General features: G+C 34.8%; 2 protein-coding genes across 11 annotated transcripts in view; one reads left to right on the forward strand and one right to left on the reverse strand.

Moving 5' to 3' along the window:
- Positions 1–13,904, forward strand: part of Fam13b (family with sequence similarity 13 member B) — a 73,681-nt gene extending 59,777 nt beyond the window's left edge. For 8 of the 10 annotated variants that reach the window (XM_076856900.1, XM_076856902.1, XM_076856906.1 and 5 more), the window contains 8 exons: positions 919–1,000; positions 3,593–3,822; positions 4,998–5,081; positions 6,479–6,574; positions 8,975–9,058; positions 9,153–9,316; positions 10,028–10,129; positions 11,695–13,904. In XM_076856900.1, the coding sequence (XP_076713015.1) occupies positions 919–1,000; positions 3,593–3,822; positions 4,998–5,081; positions 6,479–6,574; positions 8,975–9,058; positions 9,153–9,316; positions 10,028–10,129; positions 11,695–11,818 (966 nt within the window). In that variant the 3' untranslated portion in view covers positions 11,819–13,904. The remainder of the gene's footprint in view (positions 1–918; positions 1,001–3,592; positions 3,823–4,997; positions 5,082–6,478; positions 6,575–8,974; positions 9,059–9,152; positions 9,317–10,027; positions 10,130–11,694) is intronic. The other 2 variants (XM_076856904.1, XM_076856910.1) reach the window with 1 other exon arrangement.
- Pkd2l2 (polycystin 2 like 2, transient receptor potential cation channel) overlaps positions 11,829–25,203 on the reverse strand; it is a 35,316-nt gene continuing 21,941 nt past the window's right edge. Inside the window, exons 9-14 of the mRNA XM_076856911.1 lie at positions 23,907–24,027; positions 22,301–22,402; positions 20,645–20,709; positions 19,262–19,316; positions 15,802–15,914; positions 11,829–11,953 (exon numbers count right to left, since the gene is read on the reverse strand). Coding sequence (XP_076713026.1) covers positions 11,902–11,953; positions 15,802–15,914; positions 19,262–19,316; positions 20,645–20,709; positions 22,301–22,402; positions 23,907–24,027 — 508 coding nt within the window. The 3' untranslated portion in view covers positions 11,829–11,901. The remainder of the gene's footprint in view (positions 11,954–15,801; positions 15,915–19,261; positions 19,317–20,644; positions 20,710–22,300; positions 22,403–23,906; positions 24,028–25,203) is intronic.

The following is a 25,203-nucleotide window of genomic DNA, read 5'->3' on the forward strand; positions in this document are numbered from 1 at the left end:
AACAAAAGAATAAAATGTGCATGTAGCTCAGTGAAAGCACCCCTGGGTTTAATCTTCAGTAATACACACACACACACACACACCAAAAAAAAAAAAAAAAGAGGTTTTTTTTCTAATATTAGAACTGGGAGGAAGTGCTTGTAGAGCATCAGTCCAGCTCTTTCCTGAGAACAATCTGAGATGCCCAGAGAAATAGAGACCATATAAACTGGGTATGGTAGCACATGCCTATAATCCCAAGTACTTGGGAGGCTTAATCAGGAGGATTGCAAGTTTAAGGCCAGCCTGGGCAACTAAGTGAAACCCTGTCTTAAATTCTTTTTTTAAAAAAAGAACTGGGGATATAGCTCAATGCTTGTCTAGCATGTGCAAGGCCTTGGGTCCACTACCTGGTGCTGCCACACACACCAAAAAAGTAATTATATAGATCTGAAAGCAAATAGATCCTTGGCCTTTTGATTTCTAGGTCAGTATTCTTGCCATTGCAACTTTGTCTCTATTTCCCTTTGTAAAACAGCTTTTAAAATTTTTAAAGCAAATTCTTTACTTTTAAAAATGATGCTGTTATTTCTGATCTGTGTAAAAGTCACAAGTTCCAAGATAAGAGTTGCTGAAGAAGTGAAGGAAGAAAAGGAAAAAGAACAAATTTTAATAATTAGAACATGTGAAGTAGAAAGAGTCTTATATTTAAAAATGGAGACCCATTGTCAAATCTGCCTTCAGCCAGTTATCTAACCCTGTTCTGGGAGAATTTTTACTTAATATTCTGCCCTGTATAATTAAGGTATAATTAATTAAATATGGATTGAGGATTGAATGAAATCTGCAGTGAGAACTATAAGATATTATGTGGGCACAAATTAGTGAAACTATTGCTTACTACAAAAAATGTCAATTATTCTGCTTCTTAATTTTCAGCCTTCCTACAGTGATATTGCAGCCAATCCAAAGGTATTAAAATGGATGACAGAGCTTACCAAACTGCGGAAGCAAATTAAAGGTATAAGTTTTATAATATATTTGCAGTTTTAAAATGTTTTGTGTAATTTGCGTGAGAATTATAGTTGTGATTTTTGATACTTTTAAATCTTGGGACTTTTGGCAAAAATAGGTGTCCTTTTTTTCTTTTTTTTCTTTTTTTTTTTTTTTTTAGTTAAGGTCAAAATTGCATACTAAGAGATGGGAATTCTGTAGTACTTTATCATAGTCTGTCAAATGTCCTTTCTTTTTAGGTGAAGTGGCACATGCCTATAATCCCAGCAAGGGGCTGAGGCAGGCAAGTTGGAGGCCTGCCTGAGCAACTTAGCAAGACCCTGTCTCAAAAATACAAAATAAGAAGAGTTGGATATATATATGGCTTAGTAGTAAAGCATCCCTGGGATCCATCTTCAGTACCAACAAAAAAGTTTTTTTGTTGTGGTTGTTTTTATTAGTATTTTTTTTAATTGTCAATGGACCTTTATTTATTCATTTATATGTGGTGCTAAGAATCAAACCCAGTGCCTCACATGTGCTAGATAAACACTTAACCACTGAGCCACAACTCAGTGGTAGAGTGTTTTTTTATTAGTATTCTTTTGAAAGGTACCCTGCATATATATACACACACACACACACACACACAGAGGTTGGTGCAATACAATTTATCTGAAATATATTGTAGAAATTAGTAGTTTGGGTTTTTGAAGGTATTAAAATTTTTTGGTATATATTTTATCTAAAGACTAAAAGACTAGCTAGTCAGGGACTGGGGTATATAGTTATAGTGATGGAGCACTTGCCTAGCATGTGGGAGGCCTTAGGTTTGATCCCCAGTAATGGGTAGGGGATATAGTCTTAGTGAATTGATTACACTGTAAAGACTAAATTGTAAGTCTTGTTGACTCATAAACTAGGCCTTGTATTTCTGGTTGTCTGCCTAGCATAAGCTGTTGTTAAGGTATATTTATTCTGTGTTTAGTGAATATGCTTTTTAATGATTTTTAACCATTACCTGTGCCAAGTATAGCTTATAATTTGGATCACTGTTTTGATTTATTCATTTGAACTTATTTGGTGAAATTCTTAATAGCTCATAAGTATCAAGTACTCAAACACCATCCCTACTATCATGGAATTTTTTATTCTTTGGTTTAAGATACTTTCTCTTAAAAGAGGATTTCATGCATAATGTATTCTGCTGTTATATATAAATTTTAAAAATGAAAAAAAAATGTGTATTAGGCATTTACATTGGATTGCCTCCATGTTAAGTGAAGTACCAAGAATACCCAATTATTGTCATTTGATAATGTATGGCTTCATTCATAAACTGTTCTACATCTCTCCTCATTTTATACACCCATGAATAAAAAATAACCTCATTTTATTATTACATTAAAAAAAGAGGATTTCATGAACTGAAATCAATTTCCATGCATGTATAAGTTTGTTGGGATGAATCCGGCTACCGTGTGTAATAATAAAGCTCTAATTTAAAAACAAAACCAAACTTTTTTTTTTTTTTAGAAGATTACTTCCACGCTACCTACAGTTCTGCAGAGCATTGCCTTGTTTAAATTCTGGTTTCCAACCACCAGTAATCATTATTAAATTAATAGGCTTTAGCTTCCTAGTTTCCCAGTTTTTTTCTTCTCTTGACTGTTCTGTAGTACATCCTCTGCAGAGCAGCCAAAATTATCTATTAAAAAATCATGCAAAAATGATAGCCATTCAGTAGAACCTGTATATATACTGGGGTTGTAGCTCAGTGTAGAGTGATTGCCTAGCATGCGTGAGGCACTGGGTTTAATTCTCAGCACTGCATACAAATAAACAAAATTAAGGTCCATCAATAATGAAAACAAATATCTAAAAAATATATCATGTTACTCCCTTGTTAACACTGGGCTGATATCCATAAATGTAAGGCCTAGTTTATGACTCAAGAAGAATTAAATTTCAGTGGGTTTCCCTTTCCACTTAGAATTTTTCTGATTCCAAATCTTTACCATGACTTTCAATGGCTTGCACACTCTGGCAGACAAGACAATTCTCATTTTCTGTTCCTCAGACATGTAAAACTGAAGGGCCTCCGACATGTAAAGCTGCATGGGCTATTTTCTCAGTTGGGGGTGAATGTTTTTCCTCTAAACCTTCTATGCTACATTATTTCCTTATCATTCCATATTTAACTGGAATGAGACCATTCAAAAAAGCCTTCTTTGTCGATCTTATCTAGTGTAATTGGTCCTCCACAAAGCACACTACTTTTAGTACTGTGATTCTGTCCTGTTATATCTTCTTTATAGCACTTAGCTTTTTTTTTGAAGTTATTTCACTTATTAATCTGATTATTTGATTATTGTTTTTCCTTCCCTGCATATTTATATATGCTCCATGAGAACAAGGACGAATCTCTTTTGTTTACTACTGTGTATTAGAGTGTCTTCTGTTGTAGTAGACTTTCTATGAATTTTGATAGAATAGAAAGCTTTCTTGCTGTACATATAATTTGATTACTTTGTTACTTTGAAATATCTGTGCATTTGTGCTATTAATGTATACTTGATAAAATCATTTGTTAATCTTTCCTCTTGTTTCTGAAATACAGATGCAAAACACAAAAGCTATGATGGAGAATTTGTACCTCAGACACGCCCACGTAGTAACACTCTTCCAAAAAGTTTTGGCTCTTCTTTAGACCATGAAGATGAAGAGAATGATGATGAATCCAGAGTTATTCAGAAGGAGAAGAAGTCATCTAAGGAAGCAACCCTTGAACTTATTCTGAAGAGACTAAAAGAAAAACGTGTTGAGAGGTGTCTTCCAGAAGATATCAAGGTAATGTTAACCATGGTTTTTGTTCAGGCTGACCTTTAGAATCCCTGAAACAAAGCAGTTATCATAACATGATTAAGATACCTGAGTAGTCCAACTGGCCTACTTGATACTTACAGATTCATAAACATGTTTTGTTGTTGTTTTTAAAAAGTACTGGATTGAACTCAGGTACTTGCACATTAGGCAAGCACGCAAGCATTCTACCCCAGCCCAGTGATTTTTTTTTCTATCTCTGATTTCACTGTAGTGAAAGACGGGTAGTATTGACTAATTATGGAAATAAGTAGGTTTTATTTGGTATAGTTGGAGAGTATTCTGGAACATTGGTTCATTGAAATGATAATATGTGTATATCCCATCTATGTATATCAAAGTATATAAATGCATTTACTGTCATGTATTACTAATTAAAACAAATAAAAATTTTTTTAAAAAAAGAAGTGATAATATGTGATCCTATGAAACAAAGGGAAACGTTCTGTGGAGTTCTGCTTATTCTACCTTATACCATACTGAAAGGTATGATGAGTGTATTACAGTGTAAAGAATGCACCATCTCAATTGGAAGAGAAACTGAGGTCAGGGTAAAGTCTAAGGTTACAAATTAACATTGTTGAATTTCTTTTAGGATCTTTCCACTATACTGCTGCAAGATTTTCTATAAAAGCTTAGGGGATATATAGACAGATTGGATTGTAAAACCCGTGTATGTATGTGAGAGTGTGTCTGCATCCACTAGTCTTACTGCTAATAAAAGACTGTAAGGTTAAGTAAAATAAGAAGCATTTATATATGCCTGCTGTGTGTTGGGTAGGAATGTTATAAATGTTTTACATATATTAATGTCCTTATTTGAATTCTTTGAGTAGAATGAAGTGTCCTCATTTTATACATATTGGTATATTAAACCTGAAGAGGTTAAGTAATGTACCCAAACCAGTATTCGTAATTTATTCAAATAAAATATAAATCAAGTTATCAAAGGAGTTGCCACCTATGTATTAGAATACCAGATTCTTCAGGACAAAAAATGTTGCCTGCAAATGAATAAGCAAAGATTGCATTAGCCTATGTTAGACTGGTGATAGCCTGCCCTTTCAGCTTAATTAACTTACATTGTTAGAAGTAAGGAAAATAATAATGATGCCAGTGGATTTTTTCCCTCCTAATTCTAGAAAATGACAAAAGATCATTTGATAGAAGAAAAAACTTCTCTCCAGAAAAGTCTTCTTTACTATGAAAGTCAACATGGAAGGCCGGTAATGTTTCTCTTGATAAAAAACTTGATTTATAGAAGAGCTTGGATCACTTTATTTTTTATGTTTTTATTAGAGCATTATGACATTATGTAGTAGTTGGGTTTGTTTTGATAAAATGCATAGAATTTGATTTCAGTCCCTGTTTCCCCTCCTCTCCTCCCTCCTATTCTCCTTCCTCTACCGATCTTCCTTTCTCTCATTTATTTATTTTTGATTGATACTTTTCTACATACACATAAAGGTGAAATTCCCTATGGCACATTTATATACACATATATAACACGGTTTTGTTATTTTTCTTTCCATTTTCCCTCCTCCCTCCTTCTCTTTTGATTTCCTCCTGCTGCATGATCTTCCCTATATATTTATGATGTCTATCACCACTTCCACCTTCTTTCCCTTATTTTTCTCTAGCTTCCACATATGGGGAAAAAAAAAAAAAAACACACACACACATTCAACCCTTGATTTTCTGAGTCTGGCTTATTTATCATGATATTCTCCATTTCTATCCATTTGCTGGCAAATGCCATAATTTCATTCTTCTTTGTGGCTGAGTAAAACTCCATTTGTATACATTTACCACCTTTTCTTGATCCATTCATCTGTTGACAGGCATCCGGACTAATTTCATAATTTGGCTGTGGTGAACTGTGCTGCTATAAACATTCAAGTAGCTGTATTACTATAGTATGCTGATTTTAGTTCTTTTGGATAAATACCAAGAAGTGTGATAGCTGGGTCATATGGACGTTCCATTCCTGATTTGCAGTCCCACTAACAATGTATATTTTTCCCCCCACATCCTGACAAGCATTTATTATTATTTATGTTCTTGGATAATTGACATTCAGATGGTATCTTTGTGTAGTTTTATTTGCATTTTCCTGGTTGCATTAAATTTTTTTCAGTTCTGGATTTTGTTTAAAAAAATTTTTATTTGTTGATGGACCTTTATTTTATTTATTTAGTTTTATGTGGTGCTGAAAATTGAACCCAGTGCCTCACACATACTAGAAAAGTGTTCTACCACTGAGCCACAACCCCAGCCCTCAGTTCTGGATATTAATCCCCTGGCAGAGAAGCAGCTGGCAAAGATTTTCTTCCGTTCTGTAGCCTGGCTCTTGATTAATTTTTCAAACTTACTTTGTTTGTTTGTTTGTTTGTTTTTGAACTTCTGTTGAAGAAATCAGTACCTGCACCTATAGAGTATGAATCACTTTTGAGGCTTCCATTCTACAGAGCTGTTTTATAGAGCCTTATTTCTTATAATTGGGAGATAACTAACTTATTTAATATAAAATTTTCAGTGTGGGGTAGGAAGATAAAATTGCTTAATGTTTTGGACAAAATTATTTCTGATGACTAGGGGACTTCCCTTTTATTTTTGGCTTCAGGTGACCAGGGAAGAAAGGCATATTGTTAAACCTCTCTATGATAGATACCGGCTTGTTAAACAGATGCTGACAAGAGCTAGCATCACTCCCATTCTTGTAAGTAAAACAAACAAATATTTCTCTAGTTCATTCTCTCAAGATGTACCTATCTAAAAAAAATTATTTTGGTGGTATATTGAAGAAATTTATAACCAAGGTAGAAGGAATAGTAATTTTAAGTTGAGATTACTGATTTTAAAAGGATAGGAAACTAATAAGAAGAGCCTAGGATTATTTGGCAGGCACATTTGTTAGCATTTTGTGTATATAATTATATCATTTTGTGTATATGATTATGTCAGTAACTAAGTGAGACTCTGTCTCAAAATAAAGGACTGAGGATGTAGCTCAGAGGTAAAGTACCCCTGAGTTCCATCCTTAGCACTGTGGGGTGAGGTGGAGAATATTGGGACCTAATCTTATAAATGGATTATAGATCTAAATGTAAAAGCTGAAACTAAAGAACTCTTAGAAAACATGAGTGAATCTTTGGACCTTGGGTTAGGGTTTTATTTGTTTGTTTTTAAGATACAATAGCAAAAACGTAAGGAACAAAACAAAAAAATGAATTTGACTTCATCAAAAGTAAAACCCTGGGCTGGAGGTATAGTTCAGTGATAGAATTCCTTCTTTGAATGCACAAGGCCCTGGGTTTCATCCCCTAGTACTGCCAAACAACAAGGAAGTTAAAAACTATGTGCATACACTTGTGAAAAGACAAGCCCATAGGATGCAAGATATATTTAAAAATTCAAGAATAAAAAGATTTGAACAGACATTTCTCCAGAGAGCATTTATAAATGGCCTGTGAGCAAACAAAAGATATTGAACGTCATTAGGGAATGCAGATAAAACTACCTTGAGATGCCATTTCACACCCATTCGTGTGACTATTAATGAAAAAGATGATAACAGTATTGTGGTGAGAATCTGGATAAATTGAATCCTTCATACACTGCTGGGTGGGGATGTAAAATGGTATAGCTACTATTTGGTAAATACTCAAAAGATGTGAAAATGTCCACAAAAAAACTTGTACACAAATGTTCACAGCAGTATTATTCATAATAGCCTAAATGTCTGTCAGCTGATAAATGGATAAGTAAAATATGGTATATCTAGTATTCACTAGAATATTATGCAGCAAAAAGGAATAAAATACATACATACATATATACATGGGTGCAAACCATAAAAATATGCTGAGTGAAATTAACCAGACACAAAAGGCCTTATTATATAATCCTATTTATATGAAATTTTAAGAATAGGCAAGCCCATAAAGACAAAATGTAGATTAGTATTTACAAAGGGTTATGGGGCAAGGCAAATGAGTAATATCTAGTGGGTTTATTGGGGTTTTTTTATGTATTATTTTAGTTGTAGTGGACACAATACCTTTATTTTATTTATTTATTTTTATGTGTTGCTAGGCAAGTGCTTTACCACTGAGCTACAACCCCAGCTCATTTTTTTGAGTGAAGAACATTCTTGGGACAAAAAATATTTGACAGCTATTTGTTTTTTAATTTTTTTTTTATTTGTTCTAATTAGTTACACATGACAATGCATTTCAACACCTCATATATAAATGGAGTGTTACTTCTCATTCATCTGGTTTTACATGACATAGAATTTCACAGGTCCTATAATCATACATGCACATATGGTAATAATATCTGATTCATTCTACTATCATTCCTATCCCCATACCCCATTCCCTCCCTTCACTCCCTATCTAGTTCCAAATACCTCTATTCCCCCCCATTGTGAATTAGCATCCACATATCAGAGAAAACCTTTGGCCTTTGGTTCTTTCAAATTGGTTTATTTCACTTAGCATGATATTCTCCAGTTCCATCAATTTACCAGCAAATGCCATAATTTCATTCTTCTTTAAGGTGAGTAGTATTCCATTGTGTATATATACCATAGTTTCTTTATCCATTCATCTGTTGAAGGGCACATAGGTTGGTTCCATAGTTAGCTATTTTGAATTGCTATAAACATTGATGTGACTACGTCACTATAGTATGTTTGACAGCTATTTTTAAAAATAAAATTGCAACCAGTTAAAATATATGACACTTGTTTAGAATAGTAAAACACTATTGAATGAACTCTTTTAGACTTTTCTAAATATAATTATCACCCTTATGCATAAATAAAAAGGAAAATGTAAGCAAAAATTAAGAACCTCTAAAAATATTAAAAGTATATGCTTAAGATTTTGAAAATAAAGTTTAATATTTGTACCATAATGAAGTGAAGCTTCACTAAATACTTTAAAACTGTATTATTGAGACTGGGGTTATGGCTTAGTGGTAGAGCGCCTGCCTGGCATGTGCAATGCACTGGGTTCGATCTCAGCACCACATAAAAATAAAAAAAATAAATAAAGATATTGTGTCCATATACAACTAAAAAAAAATAAATCTGTATTACTGATTGTTATAGGGATCTCCCTCCACCAAGCGAAGGGGTCAGATGTTACAGCCAATCATAGAAGGAGAAACTGCACATTTTTTTGAAGAAATCAAGGTAATCCTTTAAAGAACTCATTCTTTAATTGATTTCCTAAAGGGAAAGTTGAAAGCCATAGCCTGTTTGATTCTCTGTTTGGATATCTTTTTAGGAAGAAGAAGAAGATGGCGTTAGTCTATCCTCTGAGTTAAGTGATATCTTGAAAACAGCTGTACATGCACAGACTTCATTGGAAAATTCAGAATCTGATGTTGAAGAAAATCAAGAAAAACTGGCTCTGGATCTCCGTTTGTCAAGTACTCGTGCAGCTTCTATGTATGTAGTCTAGTTTGATTTTAGCCTATGTGTATAATATTGAGAATTTTTTCTAAAATAATTTGAGCACTTACAAGGGATTAATACAAGTGATTAATTAAGAATTAACCACAAGCTAGATACACCCTTTAAAAAGTGATTTACAAGTACATGTTGTCATTTCCATTTTCTTTTAGTAAATATGGTGTGTTTCAGCAGGGCATGATGGCACACTCCTGTAATCTCAGTGACTTAAGAGGTTGAGGCAAGAGGAACACAGGTTTGAGGCTAGCCTGGGCAAATTAGAAAGACTCTTAAAATCATGAGGGCTGAGGTTATAGCCAGATAGTAAAGTGACCCCCCCACGGCCCAAAATAGTGTGTTTCAAAAAAAATTTAAAGTAGAATCTTATATTTGATATATAACAAAGCATGCAAACCATCTGAAGTTTTCCTTTAGTTTCTTCTTTATTACCCCAAGAAATGAGTACAGCAAAGTGAAGATGTTCTTAACCCTGAGTTCGCATCACAATCAATTATTAAATTTTGTTTTTGTTTTAAGTACTAATACTAATAAGGCCTTTCAGCTGGTCTGGAGATGGAGTAAGGCATTAGTATGCTCTAAAAACCTTCTAGCTGATTTTAATTTTTAGCCAGGGCTAGAACTACAGTTAAGGAACATAATGAATCACCTCTGTGCCCTTTTAATGTTTTCTTTTCATTTCAATTTTAGGCCTGAATTACTGGAACAACTTTGGAAAGCCAGAGCTGAAAAAAAGAAACTCCGTAAAACATTACGGGAATTTGAAGAGGCATTTTATCAAAAAAATGGAAGGTTTGTCAAGTGTCATAATACTGTTATCTTTCTCTGTTAACTCACAAAATGTCCATATGTTAAAATAGTGGAATACATAGAATTATAGATAAATTTTGCTTATCAGATGTTAGCATTATTGAAAATTAAGTTGTATAACATTTTTCAATGCTCTGAACCCTGCTATTATTAATTGCAAGGAAATTCAGAGCTGGAAGAAACAACATTAGATAAAATATTTCACTGTGCACAGTGGCATGTGCCAATAATCCCAGCAACTCAGGAGGCTGAAGCAGGAGAGTAAAATTCAAGGCCAGCTTCAGCAACTTAGCAAGACCTTGTGTCAAAATAAGAATTAGAAAGGGAAAAAAAAGTGCTTGGGATGTGGCTTAGTGGTTAAATGTCCCTGAGTTCCATCCCCAATACCAAAAAAAGAAAAATATTAGGGTTGTCCTCAAGAATCTGGGTTGAATTGCAGTGGTGTGTGTGTAGTGCTGGAGATCAAACCTTTGCACTTGCTTGGGAAACACTACACCACAGAGCTATAGTGATTTTTGTCTTTATTCTACATTCTTACCCTTTAGGAAATGGTTGTGAAATGAGATGTTTTTCTTTTTAATAAGGGTCCCCTAATAGGAATGGTATTCTCAACTAGTTGGGATTCTCAAAATTTTTATACTGATAACATTTTTCAGGCTACATGTTGGGTCATTCCAGGCTGCTAGTTTCTAAGATGTGGCAGGCATGTGCCTTTATCTAACAAATATGTATAGTTGATCGAGGGTTTTTTGTTTTGTGTTTTTTGTGTTTAGTGTTTCCAGGGGTAGGGGCAGGATTGGGGCTGAAACTCAGGGTCTCGCATCTGCTAGACAAGTGCTCTACCACTGAGTACATCTCCAGCCCTTTTTTAAATTTTGAGACAGGATCTTACTAACTTGCCCAAACTGGCCTCAAACTTGTCATTCACCTGCCTCAGCCTCAGTTACAGGAGATCACCACCATGGCTGGCTCCTAGAGGAGTCTTTTAAAATGAGAAAAATATATTCAATTCAGAAATGCTTTTCCCAATAGTAGCTCCATTACAAATTCCAAAATGTGTTTAATTCTCGGAATTAAGATAATCATGTATACCAACCTATACAAAAGACTAAGAAAATCTGAAGTGCAGGAATGCATTTTTCAGGTACCTTCTACTTCTCTATATTATCATCAGAAGAAAATTTTGCTTATAATTATAGTTGGGATGATACCACATTTTAGCTGATGATCAAACCAAATTGCATTGGCTCATAATATAAAGTTAGTAAACTGTGCAGGCACAGTTAACTAAATTTTTGTTTTATTTTGTTTTGTTTTAACTAAATACATGAAATGACTCTGGGTGGTTTTCTAACACTAGACACAGTTTAGTGGACAATGTTTTGTGAAATATTGATCATTGATAAAAGAAGTATAGCATTATTTAATCTGTTAGCAGAACAATCCATAAAAATAGAAGTATTTTAGGAATGTTAATGTTCCATTAACCCTTTTTCTTGCAGAGCAACTTTTTATTTGAATATATAATTAGTGATTTTCTTCCTTAGGAATGCCCAGAAGGAGGATCGTGTTCCAGTGCTTGAGGAATATAGGGAATACAAGAAAATCAAAGCAAAACTTAGGCTTCTTGAAGTTCTTATCAGCAAACAAGATTCTTCAAAATCCATATAAAATATGCTCCTTGAAAATTCACATCATAAAGTCACTTGTATTCCTTGAAGCTGTCATCATGTGTACTTGGCTGGTACTTGAGTTCATTTTGTCAGGCACTCAGAGAATCTCATTTTGTACTTGATTGTGATGCCACTAAACAAATAATGCAAGGGTAAGTAGGCCCTCTCTAGGGAGTATGATATTCCATACTAACCACAGACTGTCCTCTCCACCTTTTGCAAACATGCAGCTTCTTTCATTGTTTTGTACTACAGATACATCCTGTTAGCAAAAGACTAGAATTTTATCCTTTCAACTTCAAGAACTTTGGAAATACAGAGTGTTTTGTTATTACTAATTTTTTTTTTCATTACTGAAGAAAATTGAGAGGAAAATCTTCACACTGAATTCTTCGGTTGCCTTTTTCTCACAGAATGACTGAAAATTTGAAAGAAAAGCCTATACAAGTGCACATATGCAACTGTGTTGTTCTCCTAGAAAACCAAAATCAAACTGAAATTTTAAGTCCTACAGTGGAACACGTTTCTGTTTAATTCCAAAGTGACACCTCACAGGTAGTATGTTAGAAAATTTTATAATTCAGTGGTCACACAGCTCTTGGATGAAGATAACAGTGGGTAGACCAAAAAGTGACCTTGCTTAGAGAACACATACCACACATCACATGCTGCCTATGGGACTTAAGTTACTGTTGGTTCCTAAATTAGTGTTTATCAACTGGTGATGATGTGATTTGTTTGAATGGGATTCTGTACTCTTACCCTCCCCACCCACCTCCAGATAATGTGAGAAAGTAGCCATGTCAGTATGTAGGAACTCTGATGGTGCTCAGATTTGTATGTTTAATCAAATGGGCCTAAATTGGCAAAATAATCATTATGCCTAAGTAAATCTGTTCTTAACAAGGGCTATACCACTGCATTTACCTTCAAGGGGCTACATTTTTTTTTCTTTTTTTTTTTTAATCAGCAAAATCCATAGGAAAAACATTCTCTAAAAATAGAAACCACCTTTTTCTCAATTACATGCTGTTCAAAGCAGCCGTTTACAAGATATGTGGTGGTATGCCCCTTGTCATATGCTCTTAGCATGTCTTATTTCTCTTGCTTTGCATGGCTAATCATTTTCATGGAATGGTGATATAATTTTTGTTAAAAAATATACAATAGCAGATTTGTGTCAGACTAATCTAAGTGTTAATTTTTTTTCCTGGTGCTTATTTGGATTGATGAGTATCTCATTTTGTGCCCATGTTTTGCATGCCTTGACTCATGCATGGTTTTCTTAACTAGCTTATAATAAAAATTTGTTTTATACAGAATTGGAATTTTACAACATCCTCTAATAAGGTGAGGGAAGCATGAACCTCAAACTTCTAGCACTATCACATAGTAAGCACATGAAGTAGCTTGATAATAGTGTTTCTAGTATTTCACATTTCACTTGTGTGTGCAATGCCTTTTTTGGGAGGGAGGAAAAATCCAGTGGTAGTAAACATGTAGTTGAGGAATAAAGCACTAAATCCAGCCCTTTTTGTGTGTTTCCTTTTGATGAAACTAGATTATTCATAATGTATTCCTGGTAAAATTGAAATGCCAAAAGATGTATCACTTTTATTTGAATCCATTATGCAGTGTACATTTCAGTTAATTTAGGTTCCAGACAGGGGTCTAACATCTAATTTATGTGCACTGTATATTGTTTTTTTATGAATGTTTTATTTTATATACCACATGCAAAAATGTCCATATGCACTATTTAAATGTTTTAAATAATATATTCCTTCTTTATAATGCTAAATCTATGTGAGTACCATATTATTTTTATAAGTCGGTGCCCTGACTGGTTTCATTTTAGAATTAACAGCTGCTTCATGATGTTGGTTATTGAGTAGAAATAGGTAAAAGTGGCATGGCAGCACTTACTCTATGTGATAGTATTGTGTGTCATGGTTGAGCAGCAGTAGGTGGTACAATTAGGCAATTTGCGATAGTTTTACTTTGGTACAAATAAACACTGTATATCTATATACAAATATTATATAGATATATGTGTCTATCAGTATAATTGCATTGCTGTGTCTGGCGCTTCATTGTATAAACTTTTGTAATAAAAGAACTTTAATGTTCTAAGTCATTGTAAATGTGTTTTTCCAGCTGAGATCTTAAATGTTTCCTTAATGTTCTTAGTCTTGTTAGACCACATCAGGGATGGGGAGTGTAAGGCAGGGAAAGGCCACTGATTACTTTCCTTGGGAAATCTATGGAGAAGCTGCAGAATAGTGTATTGCAATGAATTATCCTAATAAGAAAACTCAATGCATAGCTTGACCTAAGGAAGGTATGTAATAATTTTACTTTTTTTTTTTTTTTTTTTTTTTTGGCAATGTAGGGGATAAACCTAGAGCCTCATGCATAGTGACTCTCTTTAAGTTACATCCACATCCTTTTTTTGAGACAGGGTCTCTATAAGTTGCCCAAGCTTTCTTGAACTTGAAATCTGGAGTCTGGACAGTTTTGAGGCCATCCTCAGCAATTTAGCAAGACCCTGTCTCAAAACAAAATACAAAAATGTCTGGGGGTGTGGCTCAGCACCCCTGGGTTCATTCCCCCAGTACTGCAAAATAAATAAAATTCCTTTATTCTCTGGGCATGATGGGATGTGCCTGTAGTACTAGCTACTTTGAGCCTAGGAATTGGAGGCTAGCCTAGGCAACATAGAACAACCCTACGTCAAAAACAAGAAAAAAAAAATTAAAATTCAAGGTCTTTTGAACACTGATGTATAAGATGGGTGCTATGGTTAAATGATATAAGAGTTTCCCTCTATTTCATGTAATACCAGTCATACACAGTTTTCCAACCATAGAAACATGGCACTTGCAGCATCATTTACATTTCCCAAGCATGACTTCTTATGACCCTGATTTAGAATTTCCAGTTTGAAGATAGATACCAGTGAAATTTCTTTTCTTGTCTGGGAAGTTTGTTCTTCTGTACTTAGGCAAGAATGGAGAATTTTTTTCACTTAGGAGTAATATAATGGTCTAAACCTTTATTAATATATCTGTGACCCAACAGAGTCAGAACATAGTGATATGCTTGAAAGGGAAAAACTGTCTTTCTCCCTCTACTTATATTGAACTATAAGCATTATTTTGCACTTTCTCTTCACATTTGTAGAATTGAGTAATAAACCTCATCATAAAAATTTTATGCATGAGCCAGGCATGTTATAATATATGGATTGTGTAGTGGGTCATATTTGGTAGCACTTAATTCCTGGAAATCATTTGATTATTATAAACAACCCTGAGGATAATTCAGTGATTTGAAAGTTTAGTGCTTTCAAAGTGTGTCTGAAATTAGGGCAAGTTTAGGAAATAAACTTGCACAAAACCTGCAAAAGGGACCCAGGGGGGCATTCACACGTCTAGCAGAGTAAGTCTGTCAGAAATAACCTTATGATTGCATCACAGATTCTCACCTCTTATTTTTGTAGAGCTGAAAGCTTTCTCACCACTCGGTTTAGCTTTAAACTGATATAGTGTAATTCCTTCTCCAGCTCCACAGCATATAAAAAGAGTCTAAAAGATAATTAGAAGTTAGTGGAGAATGAGTCAGTAATACACTTGTGTTTAAAGACCAAAGGTTATTAGAGTGAATTGCTCTGACAAGGAAGATAGTATGGTGAGCTAAAACATGCCTTATGTAGCTAATTGTGGCTCTGACATTCTAAACCTGCATGGAAAACAGTATCTGTGGCAGTTTCTATCATTTAGAGATGTAGGGATATCTATCATTTAGAGATGTAGGAATAAAAACAATTTTAAGTAAATGGAGTCACATGCTTTGATTTTAAAATTGGGTAGAAAAATTTTAAAAAGAGATAAGTTCTAGCTTCAGAAAAATAATGTGACATATGTCCTGAATCCCCATGTCATGATGCCTGATAGTACCCTGGTTAAAACAAATGCTTACTCTTGAAATTCTTGTTGAGTGACAGGCTGGTAGTCATCTTCAATTTCTGTAGAATAATACTTCTTCTCAAGCCGCTCTTTCCATTTTTTCATTTTCTCTGCTCTTTGAATCTCCTGTCAATTTAGAGGACAAGTATAAGCCTGATTGGCTTTTTGCCCTGCCTGGTGTTTAGGTCTATGTATCAGCAAAGGCACTTAAGAGGACTTGGTGGGCTGGGGATGTGGCTCAAGTGGTAGCGCGCTAGCCTGGCATGCGTGCGGCCCGGGTTCGATCCTCAGCACCACATACAAACAAAGATGTTGTGTCTGCCAATAACTAAAAAATAAATATTAAACTTCTCTCTCTCTCTCCCTCTCTCACTCTCTCTTTAAAAAAAAAAAAAAAAAGAGGACTTGGTATAAGAACTATTTAGCATTTTTAGGGAAGTTTAGGGGTTTTTGGTTTTGTTTACAAATTTTCCTCATTACATTGCCTTTCCCTTTTGCATCTTCATCTACGTTGCTTCCTGTTTTATCCTTGGTGTCACACCTGAGATGTTCATTCTGCAGCCCATATACCTCTAAGTAATTACTGTGTTACTTAATCTGCATACATCCATGTATTCCCAAACAAGTACCTCATGCCAGAAAATTTGTGCTGCTGGAGCAAAAGTATTTTCATCTGTATAAAGGATAGTTCCACCCTAGTAAATGATGGCTTGAAATAGTTATTTTATGGAATTGCAAATGTGCATGTTAAATAGCCAGAAGAGTAGATTAGGAACTCAGAATTTTACCCTCTTAAACTCTGCTCTCTATTGCTTGGGTCTTAGGCTTTGCACCCCTCATTCTCCAAACTCTTGCTAGCTGCATTTCTGTTAAGATTCTGCCAGTATTTAGGGAATGTAGAGGAGAAGGGTCTTTCTGGGATGTTTTAGTACTTCTTATGCAATTTCCAGCAGCAATGTTAGCTCAAGGCTGCAGCATCTAGCATCTTATACCCAGAATTCGCCTCATCACATTCCTTCAGAAGTAATCAGCAACAGCATCTTTAAAAAGAATGTTCACATTTTCCCTTATCTTGATTTTGAACATGTACATTAATTTCTGGGCATTATTTACTCTTGTTACCATTGTAATTTTTAATAAACTGATGTCTGCATACATGACATGATAGTATTTATATAAATTATTTCTCCAACTATTTTATTGAATGTTCTTACTTCATTTTAATTTTCTTTTTAATTTTCAGATCATCATATATCTAGAAATCATATCTCAAATAGAAGCAGTTTTACCTCTTTTAGATTCTTAAACCTCTAATGCATTTCTCTTACCTAATTGTTTTGATTGACCCCTTTCAATACATCAGTATCTTGTCCTCAACATTTGGGTACTCAGTTGTACTTGTTTCTGCTAGGGTATTATTTCTTCTCAGCTTCTCATTGGACAGAGATAGTAGCAGGGAGATATCTATTCCTTAATATGCTTGCCTCACATGCACAAGGCCTATTAAGGAATTCCAGCCACTTAGGAACCTGAGGCAGGAAGATCTCAAATTTAAGGCCAGCCTGGGTAACTTAGACCCTGTCTTAAAAAATAAAATGAGGGGCTGGGGATGTAGCTCAGTAGCAAAGTGTCCCTCTGGTTCAATCCCCAGTACTTTCATTTTGTTAATTTCTCTTCAAGATTGAGGTTGAAACTTATTAAATACCCAGCAAATATGGAAAATGATCATGTAATTTTCCTTTTAATATAATTATGTTGATTACCCAATTTTGAACCATTCTTTCATAGAATAAGCCTTATATGAATTATGATATTTGTGTGCTTTTTTTGTTTTGTTTTTGGTTCACTGGGGATTGAACTCAGGGCCTTGTGCATTTTAAGAAAATGTTCTACCCTTGAGCTATATTGGGTGCTATTAGATTCTATTTGCTTATATTTTACTTAAGACTTTTGCTTCAAGAATTGTGAGATTAGCTTTTTTGTGTTTTTGGTACAATATATAATTACTGTAAAAGAATAATGTAGAACTTTCTCCTTTTGCTCTGAGTGGCTTAAATAGCTCAAAATTGTTTCTTAAGCAGGGTGCAGTGGTGGGCACATGCCTGTAATCCCAGTGGCTGAGGCGGCTGAGTCAAGAGGATCAAGGATTTGAAGCCAGCCTGAAGCCAGCCTCAGCAACTCAGCCAGGCCCTAAGCAACTCAGCAAGACCCTGTCTCTACATAAAATACAAAATAGGGCTGGGGATGTGGCTCAGTGGTTGTGTACCCCTGAGTTCAATCCCCGGTACTCCCCCGCAATTCCTCACAATTTTTTTTTTTTTTTAACTTAAAAGCTACAAGAACAATTCAAATACATGTCTTTAGGGGTAAGACATGAATGTTTTATTCCTGAATACTTCAGTATGTATCCTAATACAACAAATTAGAATCAGAAAATTAATATTGATAAATTATTATAATCCTCACTGTTCCATTCAAGTTTACCAGTCAGTGGTCCCAATGATGTTCTTATGGGAAAAGGATCCAGTTCAGAATTATGAATTGTATTTTTACTTGTCATTTTAATCTTATTTACTGTGGAATGTCCTTCAGTTTAGGATTGTGTGACATTTCATTATGATTAGATACTGGCTATACGTATTTGACAGGGATGTTGATTTAATGGCATCCTATCAGGTGGCATGATTTAAATTTGTTCCAGTACTGATGATGTTGCTTTGTGATTGTTGAAGATGCTCTGGGGCTGGGGATATAGCTTAGTGGAGTGCTTGACTCACATACACAAGGCCGAGGGTTCAATCCTCAGCACCACCAAAAAAGATGGTATTGGTTAGACTTCATCCTAATATTACTGCTTGTCTTGAGTGCTTTTAACAGGTCTCTGTTCTTCTTTGAACAGTTTTACTTTCTGGCTCAACAAAATATTCCAGGATCATTTGTACTTTCCAGGCTACAATAAGTAGGGTCTCCAAGGAGTCCTGCCTCCTTTTAGCAGAGAATGGTATTTGGAAACTAAGATTTGGGTACTCAGTTGTACTTGTTTCTGCTAGGGTATTATTTCTTCTCGGCTTCTCAGTGGACAGCAGGGAGATATACATTCCTTAAACTCCACATATATATTCCTTATATTATATATGCTATAATTTTTGAAATGTTAGAATCATTGGAATAAGTCATCACATTAATAGGAGAGAAATATATATAAACATTTTATGTACTCTAAATAAATAATGCTACAGTGAGTGTACACTTGGGGACCAGGGGATCTAGCTGAGAGTACTAGGAGAGAGGAAGCACCTGGGATCCAAATGGTATGTCTTAAATAAGAAAGGATCTCAATTCTGGGAGATATATTTAGAGGTAACTACTACTTTTCTGAATAAAGAAAATCATTACAGTTCCTAACCAGAACTTTTTTGTAAGCAGATTTCTAATAAAGCTACCACTTATTTATGAAAAAATTTAAACCTTACATTTTCATCAAAGCCTTGTCTTCTGGCTTCTTCAGCCAATTCTCCACTGCTTTTGCTATGAGAAATATAAAATAAAAATCAGAGGCATACAAAAGTAAAAAGGGAAGTGATACCATGAAATACATTCTGATTGATAGTAAGGATATGAATTGTATTTTTGTTTTTTATGATAATAAATCCTAATTATTTGGAAAATGTGATCATTAAGAGGTTCACATCTTTTGCTGTTTTTTTTTTTTTTTTTTTTTTTTAAGAAAGTTTACTTTTTTGCCAGAGGTCTGGGTTTGTGAAGATTTTGACACACATCATGGAATAAATGTGTGTAAAATTAAAAAATAAAATAAGTATACTTGAGTATTATCTGCAAGTGTTGTGTGTAAAATATTTTCATTTTAGATAGCTAAATATGTTTTCTATCATTATAGGACTCTCCCAACTTCCTTTAAAGTTTTTTCTTGGGCTGGAGAGTTCAGTAGTAGAGCAGTTGCCTATGGTACACAAGGCTGTGGTTCAACCCCCAGTACCACCCCGCCCTCAAAAAAAAGCAAGAAACCTTTATCTGAGAAGTGAATTATATTAAATTTGTTTAGTGATACCAGGCATTGAATCCAGGGCCTCATGCATGCTAGACAAGTACTCTGCCACTGAGCAACATGCCAGGACTACTACATTAATTATATTTTATTTTTTGTGGTACTGAGAATTGAGCCCAGGGCATTTTACCACTGAGTTACATCCCGAGTTTTTGTTTTGTTTTGTTCTGTTTTGTTTTTTTGAGACAGGGTCTCAGTAAATTGCTGAGGCTTGCAATCCCCCGGCCTCAGCCTTCCGAGTCACTGGATTATAGTGAGTATGTGCCACAGCACCTAGTTATATTAATTTTAAATTAGCTTAAGAGTTTCATGACATTCTCAGAAATTAGGAGGCACTACTGAATGTAATGACAATATATTTAGAATCACTACATTGGATGGTGGTAATTTTGAAATCAAAATCTTAACTCTCATTTTTTAAGTTTCTCCTATAATACAGATGGTTTCTGACTTAACCATGGGCCAATTTATTATTTTTCGACTTTATGATGCTGTAGAAGTGATATACATTCAGTAGAAACTTTAAATTTTGATAATTTCTTCAGCTGAAATGCTAAGTCATCTTACTATGTTGGGTAGTGGCAGTAAGCTGTATCTCCCAGTCACAAAGGGAGACAACTGAGTCTAAAGTGTGCTATGTTGCCAGGGTTTTTTTGGATCCAGGTATACAATAAACACTTAACTATAAAAACAGCTTTGTGTTAGATGATTTTGCCCAATTGTAGGCTCCTATATTCAATCCCTGGTACAAAATAAATAACTAAATAAAATTTAAGAAAAGTCATCTTACATATTTACATCTTCATCTTTTTGAGCTTTCTTCAGTTTGAGTTTCTCAAGTGCATTAAAACAACCCTGTACATAATTAAAAATAGTTTTAAAACTTCACCAAAAATATAGCCTGTATTAGTAATGTTTAACCAAAGTAAATTAAATATGAAATATTTATCTCTAGGGACTGCTGTCCTAAAGAAATGTCATGATTATCCTTTCACGTTGCTGTCATCTTTGGTTTTTACCTTTGTGAAAAAGCAAAAGGGGTTAATTCTCATGAGGGCATCACACTTGAAAAAAAATTTTTTATATGTATTAATATGCATTAAGGATGTTAACACTTTTAATATTTGCACCAACAGCATACTCCAGATAAAGGATGTAAAGTAATCCACAGTTAAGCTCTTTGCAAGGGGTTCGGTCATCTTAATAGTTTTCTTTTACAGATAAGTTCTTGGAAGAAGTTCTTAAGCCCCACTAACCCCATAACTACTAGGACTTTTTCTCTGTGAAGTGCTATGCTTAGACCCATGGGGTATGTAGAGATGCCTAGAGAAAAGGCAGATTCCACTTCATCAAGAATAGAATGTTGGCAAGAAAGCCAGGAGCTATGAGAATATTTCAGCATGAGCAGAGGACGTGAAAGTACAGTGCTCAAATTACCTGGGAAATAGGTGATGTAAAAAGGGTTTAATTAACTGTAGTTAATGAAGATGGATTGTGACTGTGAGGCTTGACAAGGGCTTGGAGTATTGAGTAAAGACTTTGGATCTATTTTGAAAGGTCCAGGGAAACTGATAGGATCAGAGTAGGAATTGCATGGGAAGCTAGAACAGTTATGAAGAGCTGCCATAGGGAAGGTTGGTGAAACCTACAGAAAGCCATAATCTAGTGGTGGCAGTGAGAATCCAAAAGATTCTTGAATTCCACAAAGACTAGTAAGATCTTCAGGGAGAAAATACACGTGGGCCATATCAAGAGACTATATGAAAGGGAAGGAAATAAGTCTTGAGCCAGGAGTGACTGAGAATAATATTACAATTAATAGAAACAGGAAAATGAAGAAGACAGGGTACATGGAATTCTCAGTTTATATTTGTAGAAATTTGCCAGTATCTAAATTGAAAACTTTTGAGAGGGAAGAAATAAAATAATATTAAGTAATCCTATTTACTATTTGATATATGGAGCTCTGAAATAATTTCAGCTACATTTTTTTAATTTTTTGTTTTAATTAGTTACACATGACAGTACAGTGACCTTGATATATCATACATTTGAATCAGATGGGATATAATCTCATTTTTCTGAGTGTACAGGTTGCAAAAATCATGTTGGTCACGCAGTCACATATATACACACAGTAATAATAATGTCTATTTCATTCTACTATCCTTCCTATCACCCCATCCCCTCTCCTCCCCTCCCATCACTTACCATCATAGGTAACGCTATTCTTTTTTTTTCCCCTCACATCTTCATACATGTATTTTAAGCCAGAGAGAATACTTCACACCCCTAGTAAAGTAGTACAAATATGACTAACACTGGGTCAAAAAACAAAACCCCAGGAAGAAAGACTACCACCAATTGGGGGTTTAAGTGTTTTTTGACCCAAGAACTAGGAATACAGTTTGCTTTAGAATTATAGTTAGAAAAGAATTTGACATACCTTTTTAATCACGTTACCAAGTTCAAAATCTGGTCTTCTGCCTATTGAATAATCAGCTTTCACTTCAGAATAGGTGTCATTAATTATTGCCAAGAACATGTTCTAGGGAGAAATATTCACACAATTATTTCAATAGATACTTTTGCTGTTGTTGCTGTACTGGGTATTGAACCCAGGGGCACTCTATCTCTGAGCTACATCCCCAGCCCTTTTTATTTTTTGAGATACACAGTTTCTCTAGGTTGCACTCCCCTACCTCAGCCTCTCGAGTTACAGGCATATGCCACCATTGCTAGGCTAAAACTTACTTAAAATGTTAGTGATTTTAAAGCAGATGTAGTAGCACATGCCTGCAGTCCCAGCTATCTGGGAGGCTGATGTAGAAGAATTGCTTAAGCCCAGAAGTTCAAGACCAGTCTGAGCAAAACAGTGAGATTTTGTCTCAAAAAAAAAAAAAAAAAAAAGTGACTATAAAAAGTGTCATGTCATGGAATTTGGGGGTGGGGTTATGGCTCAAGGGTGGAGTGCTCGCTTAGTAGTCTTAGGCCCTGGGTTTGATCCTCAGCACCACATAAAAAATAGATAAAATAATGGTATTTTACAACTAAAAAATATTTTTTAAAAAAATACTGGAATTTGTAAAATTAGATTCAAATGTAAAATTAGATTCAAGTTTTAAATTAACCCATTTGGGACTGGGGATGTGGCCTAGTGGTAGAATACTTGCCTCACATGCATGAGGTCCTGGGTTCAATCACCAGCATTGCCAAACCAAAAAGTAACCCATATACTCAATAACAAGTGGCTATGCAGCGTACAATGGAACACATATAGCCTGTGGATACAGGCAAATATGATAAATGGGAAAGATAGTGTAAAATAGTGTCTGACCTGGTTACTATGTTATAATTTATCAATATTACATATCAGAAAAAAATTTAGAATAATCATATGTTCATAAGGGATTTGTTGTTTGTTTTTAAGTTCTATGAAGTTGCTTAAATTTCCCATCTGACTGCAACTACTAATGACCAGATAACAAAATAATATTGTCACCCCTAGTCCAGCTTTCCACCTTTAACTCTGTTACCCTGAGGACTCTTGAATATCACTGGGGAATAACTTCTATGCATGACAAAAAGTATTTTCATGGAAGACATTAACAGTGCCTTGACTGGGAGGCAAGTTTCCTTTAATAGGAAACTCAAAGAGACTTGTTCTGAGTATGTCTGAGAGGCCCATATTAGTGACTCCTAGAAAAATCACAAAAGGGTGAGTTTTTAGCCATAAGGGCTGTAACCATTGGATTATGGGAATAGCTGAATTCCCTGCCTAAAAAGACACAGGACTTTCACATTTTGTTTAAAGGATTTAGCACATTCGTTGTTAAAATAAGCACCTATTATGATCCCATTTCCCATTAACAACTTGAAAATATTAGTAGTCATTAGTCTACAAAAATGAATTATATGGAATCCATGCCATTAATAAATGTCAGTGTTCTTAATAGGTAGGCAGTAATACTACAATTTCTTTTAAATGAGTAATTCCATTTTTTAAAAATGTAGGGAAAAAGGCAGAGGAGAGAATATATAGTTATTCTTACCAGCAGGACAAAGAACACAAAAAAGATAAAAGTGATGAAGTAAATGGGTCCCAAGATCCAATTGGCTTGCTGAATACCAGCAAAATTAAAATCTCCAAGAACAATTCGAAATTGTGTAAATCTTTGGTAAGAAGAAAGAAGAACATTAGAAAATATTACCTCCTTTTCTGTACATACATGACAACTGTTGGGAGTTGTCTTTAGGAAAATAGCTGCATATACCATAATTATTACTGCAGAGTTCTATAAAATGTGGAAAAGTCCCCTTAAGGCAAGACTTGAGTCACCTACCTCAATTGCTGAACTGGTAGTTTAGGAAATGATAGATTTTAATTTGTTTAACCAGTGTGAATTCAGTGTTCACTTACAACATTTGAATCTTGAGATAACTATTTACAAATGGTTTTGGCAGTGACTTCCTTGACCATTTCTGTGCCCTTCTAGAAGTGAATACTTTTGATTTTCAACCCAAGAGCCCTAAAGGTTCTAATGTCAATGGTGTGTTTAATTTTTGTCTTGACTAACTCGACTTTTCCAACAATTTGTCTCTTGGTAGTCTCAAAGTGCTGGTAATGATCCTCAACATGGTCCTGGAGTTTATTTTATTCTTACTCTAAGAACTCAGTTTCAATGTGAAATACCACTTAAAATATTACAGACCTTCATTTTTCTCATTTTAAAAATGAAAATTAAGAAATTGAAGGGCTGGGAAAATGGGTCAGTGGTAGAGCACTTACCTAGCATCAGAGATATATACTCACCTTTACATCAGGAATACAATTTATAAATTGTGTGTCTCTTTAAGGGTTAATCCTGGAAGCAAGGGTTTGGTTTGGTACTGGGGATTAAAGCCAGGGGCACTTAACCACTGAGCCACATCCCCAGCCCTTTTTTGTATTTTATTTAGAGACAGGGTCTCACTGAATTGCTTAGGGCTTCACTAAGAGTTGCTGAGGCTGGCATTGAAATTGTGATCCTCCTGCCTCAGCCTCCGAGCCACTGGGATTACTGGTAGGCACCACCATGCCCAGCCAGGAAGCAATTTTTAATAGTATATTAAAACTCTTCATGATTATTCAGTTGGTCAAAAGGGAGGCAGTTTCTCTTTTTGCTTTTGCCAATCACATAAAAGGAAACAAGGCTATCTACAATAAAGAAAGAAAACACATTGAAATAAATGGGCTAATTGGAGTCCTAGGACTCAGACGTCTGAATTTCCTCCCTAGTTCCTAGGTAAGACCTGACCAAACCATACAGTATTCATCCTCCCCTTAATACTGGTTTGTAATGTTCTACA

Source organism: Callospermophilus lateralis, chromosome 5, assembly GCF_048772815.1.
Source record: "Callospermophilus lateralis isolate mCalLat2 chromosome 5, mCalLat2.hap1, whole genome shotgun sequence".
Lineage (NCBI taxonomy): Eukaryota > Metazoa > Chordata > Mammalia > Rodentia > Sciuridae > Callospermophilus > Callospermophilus lateralis.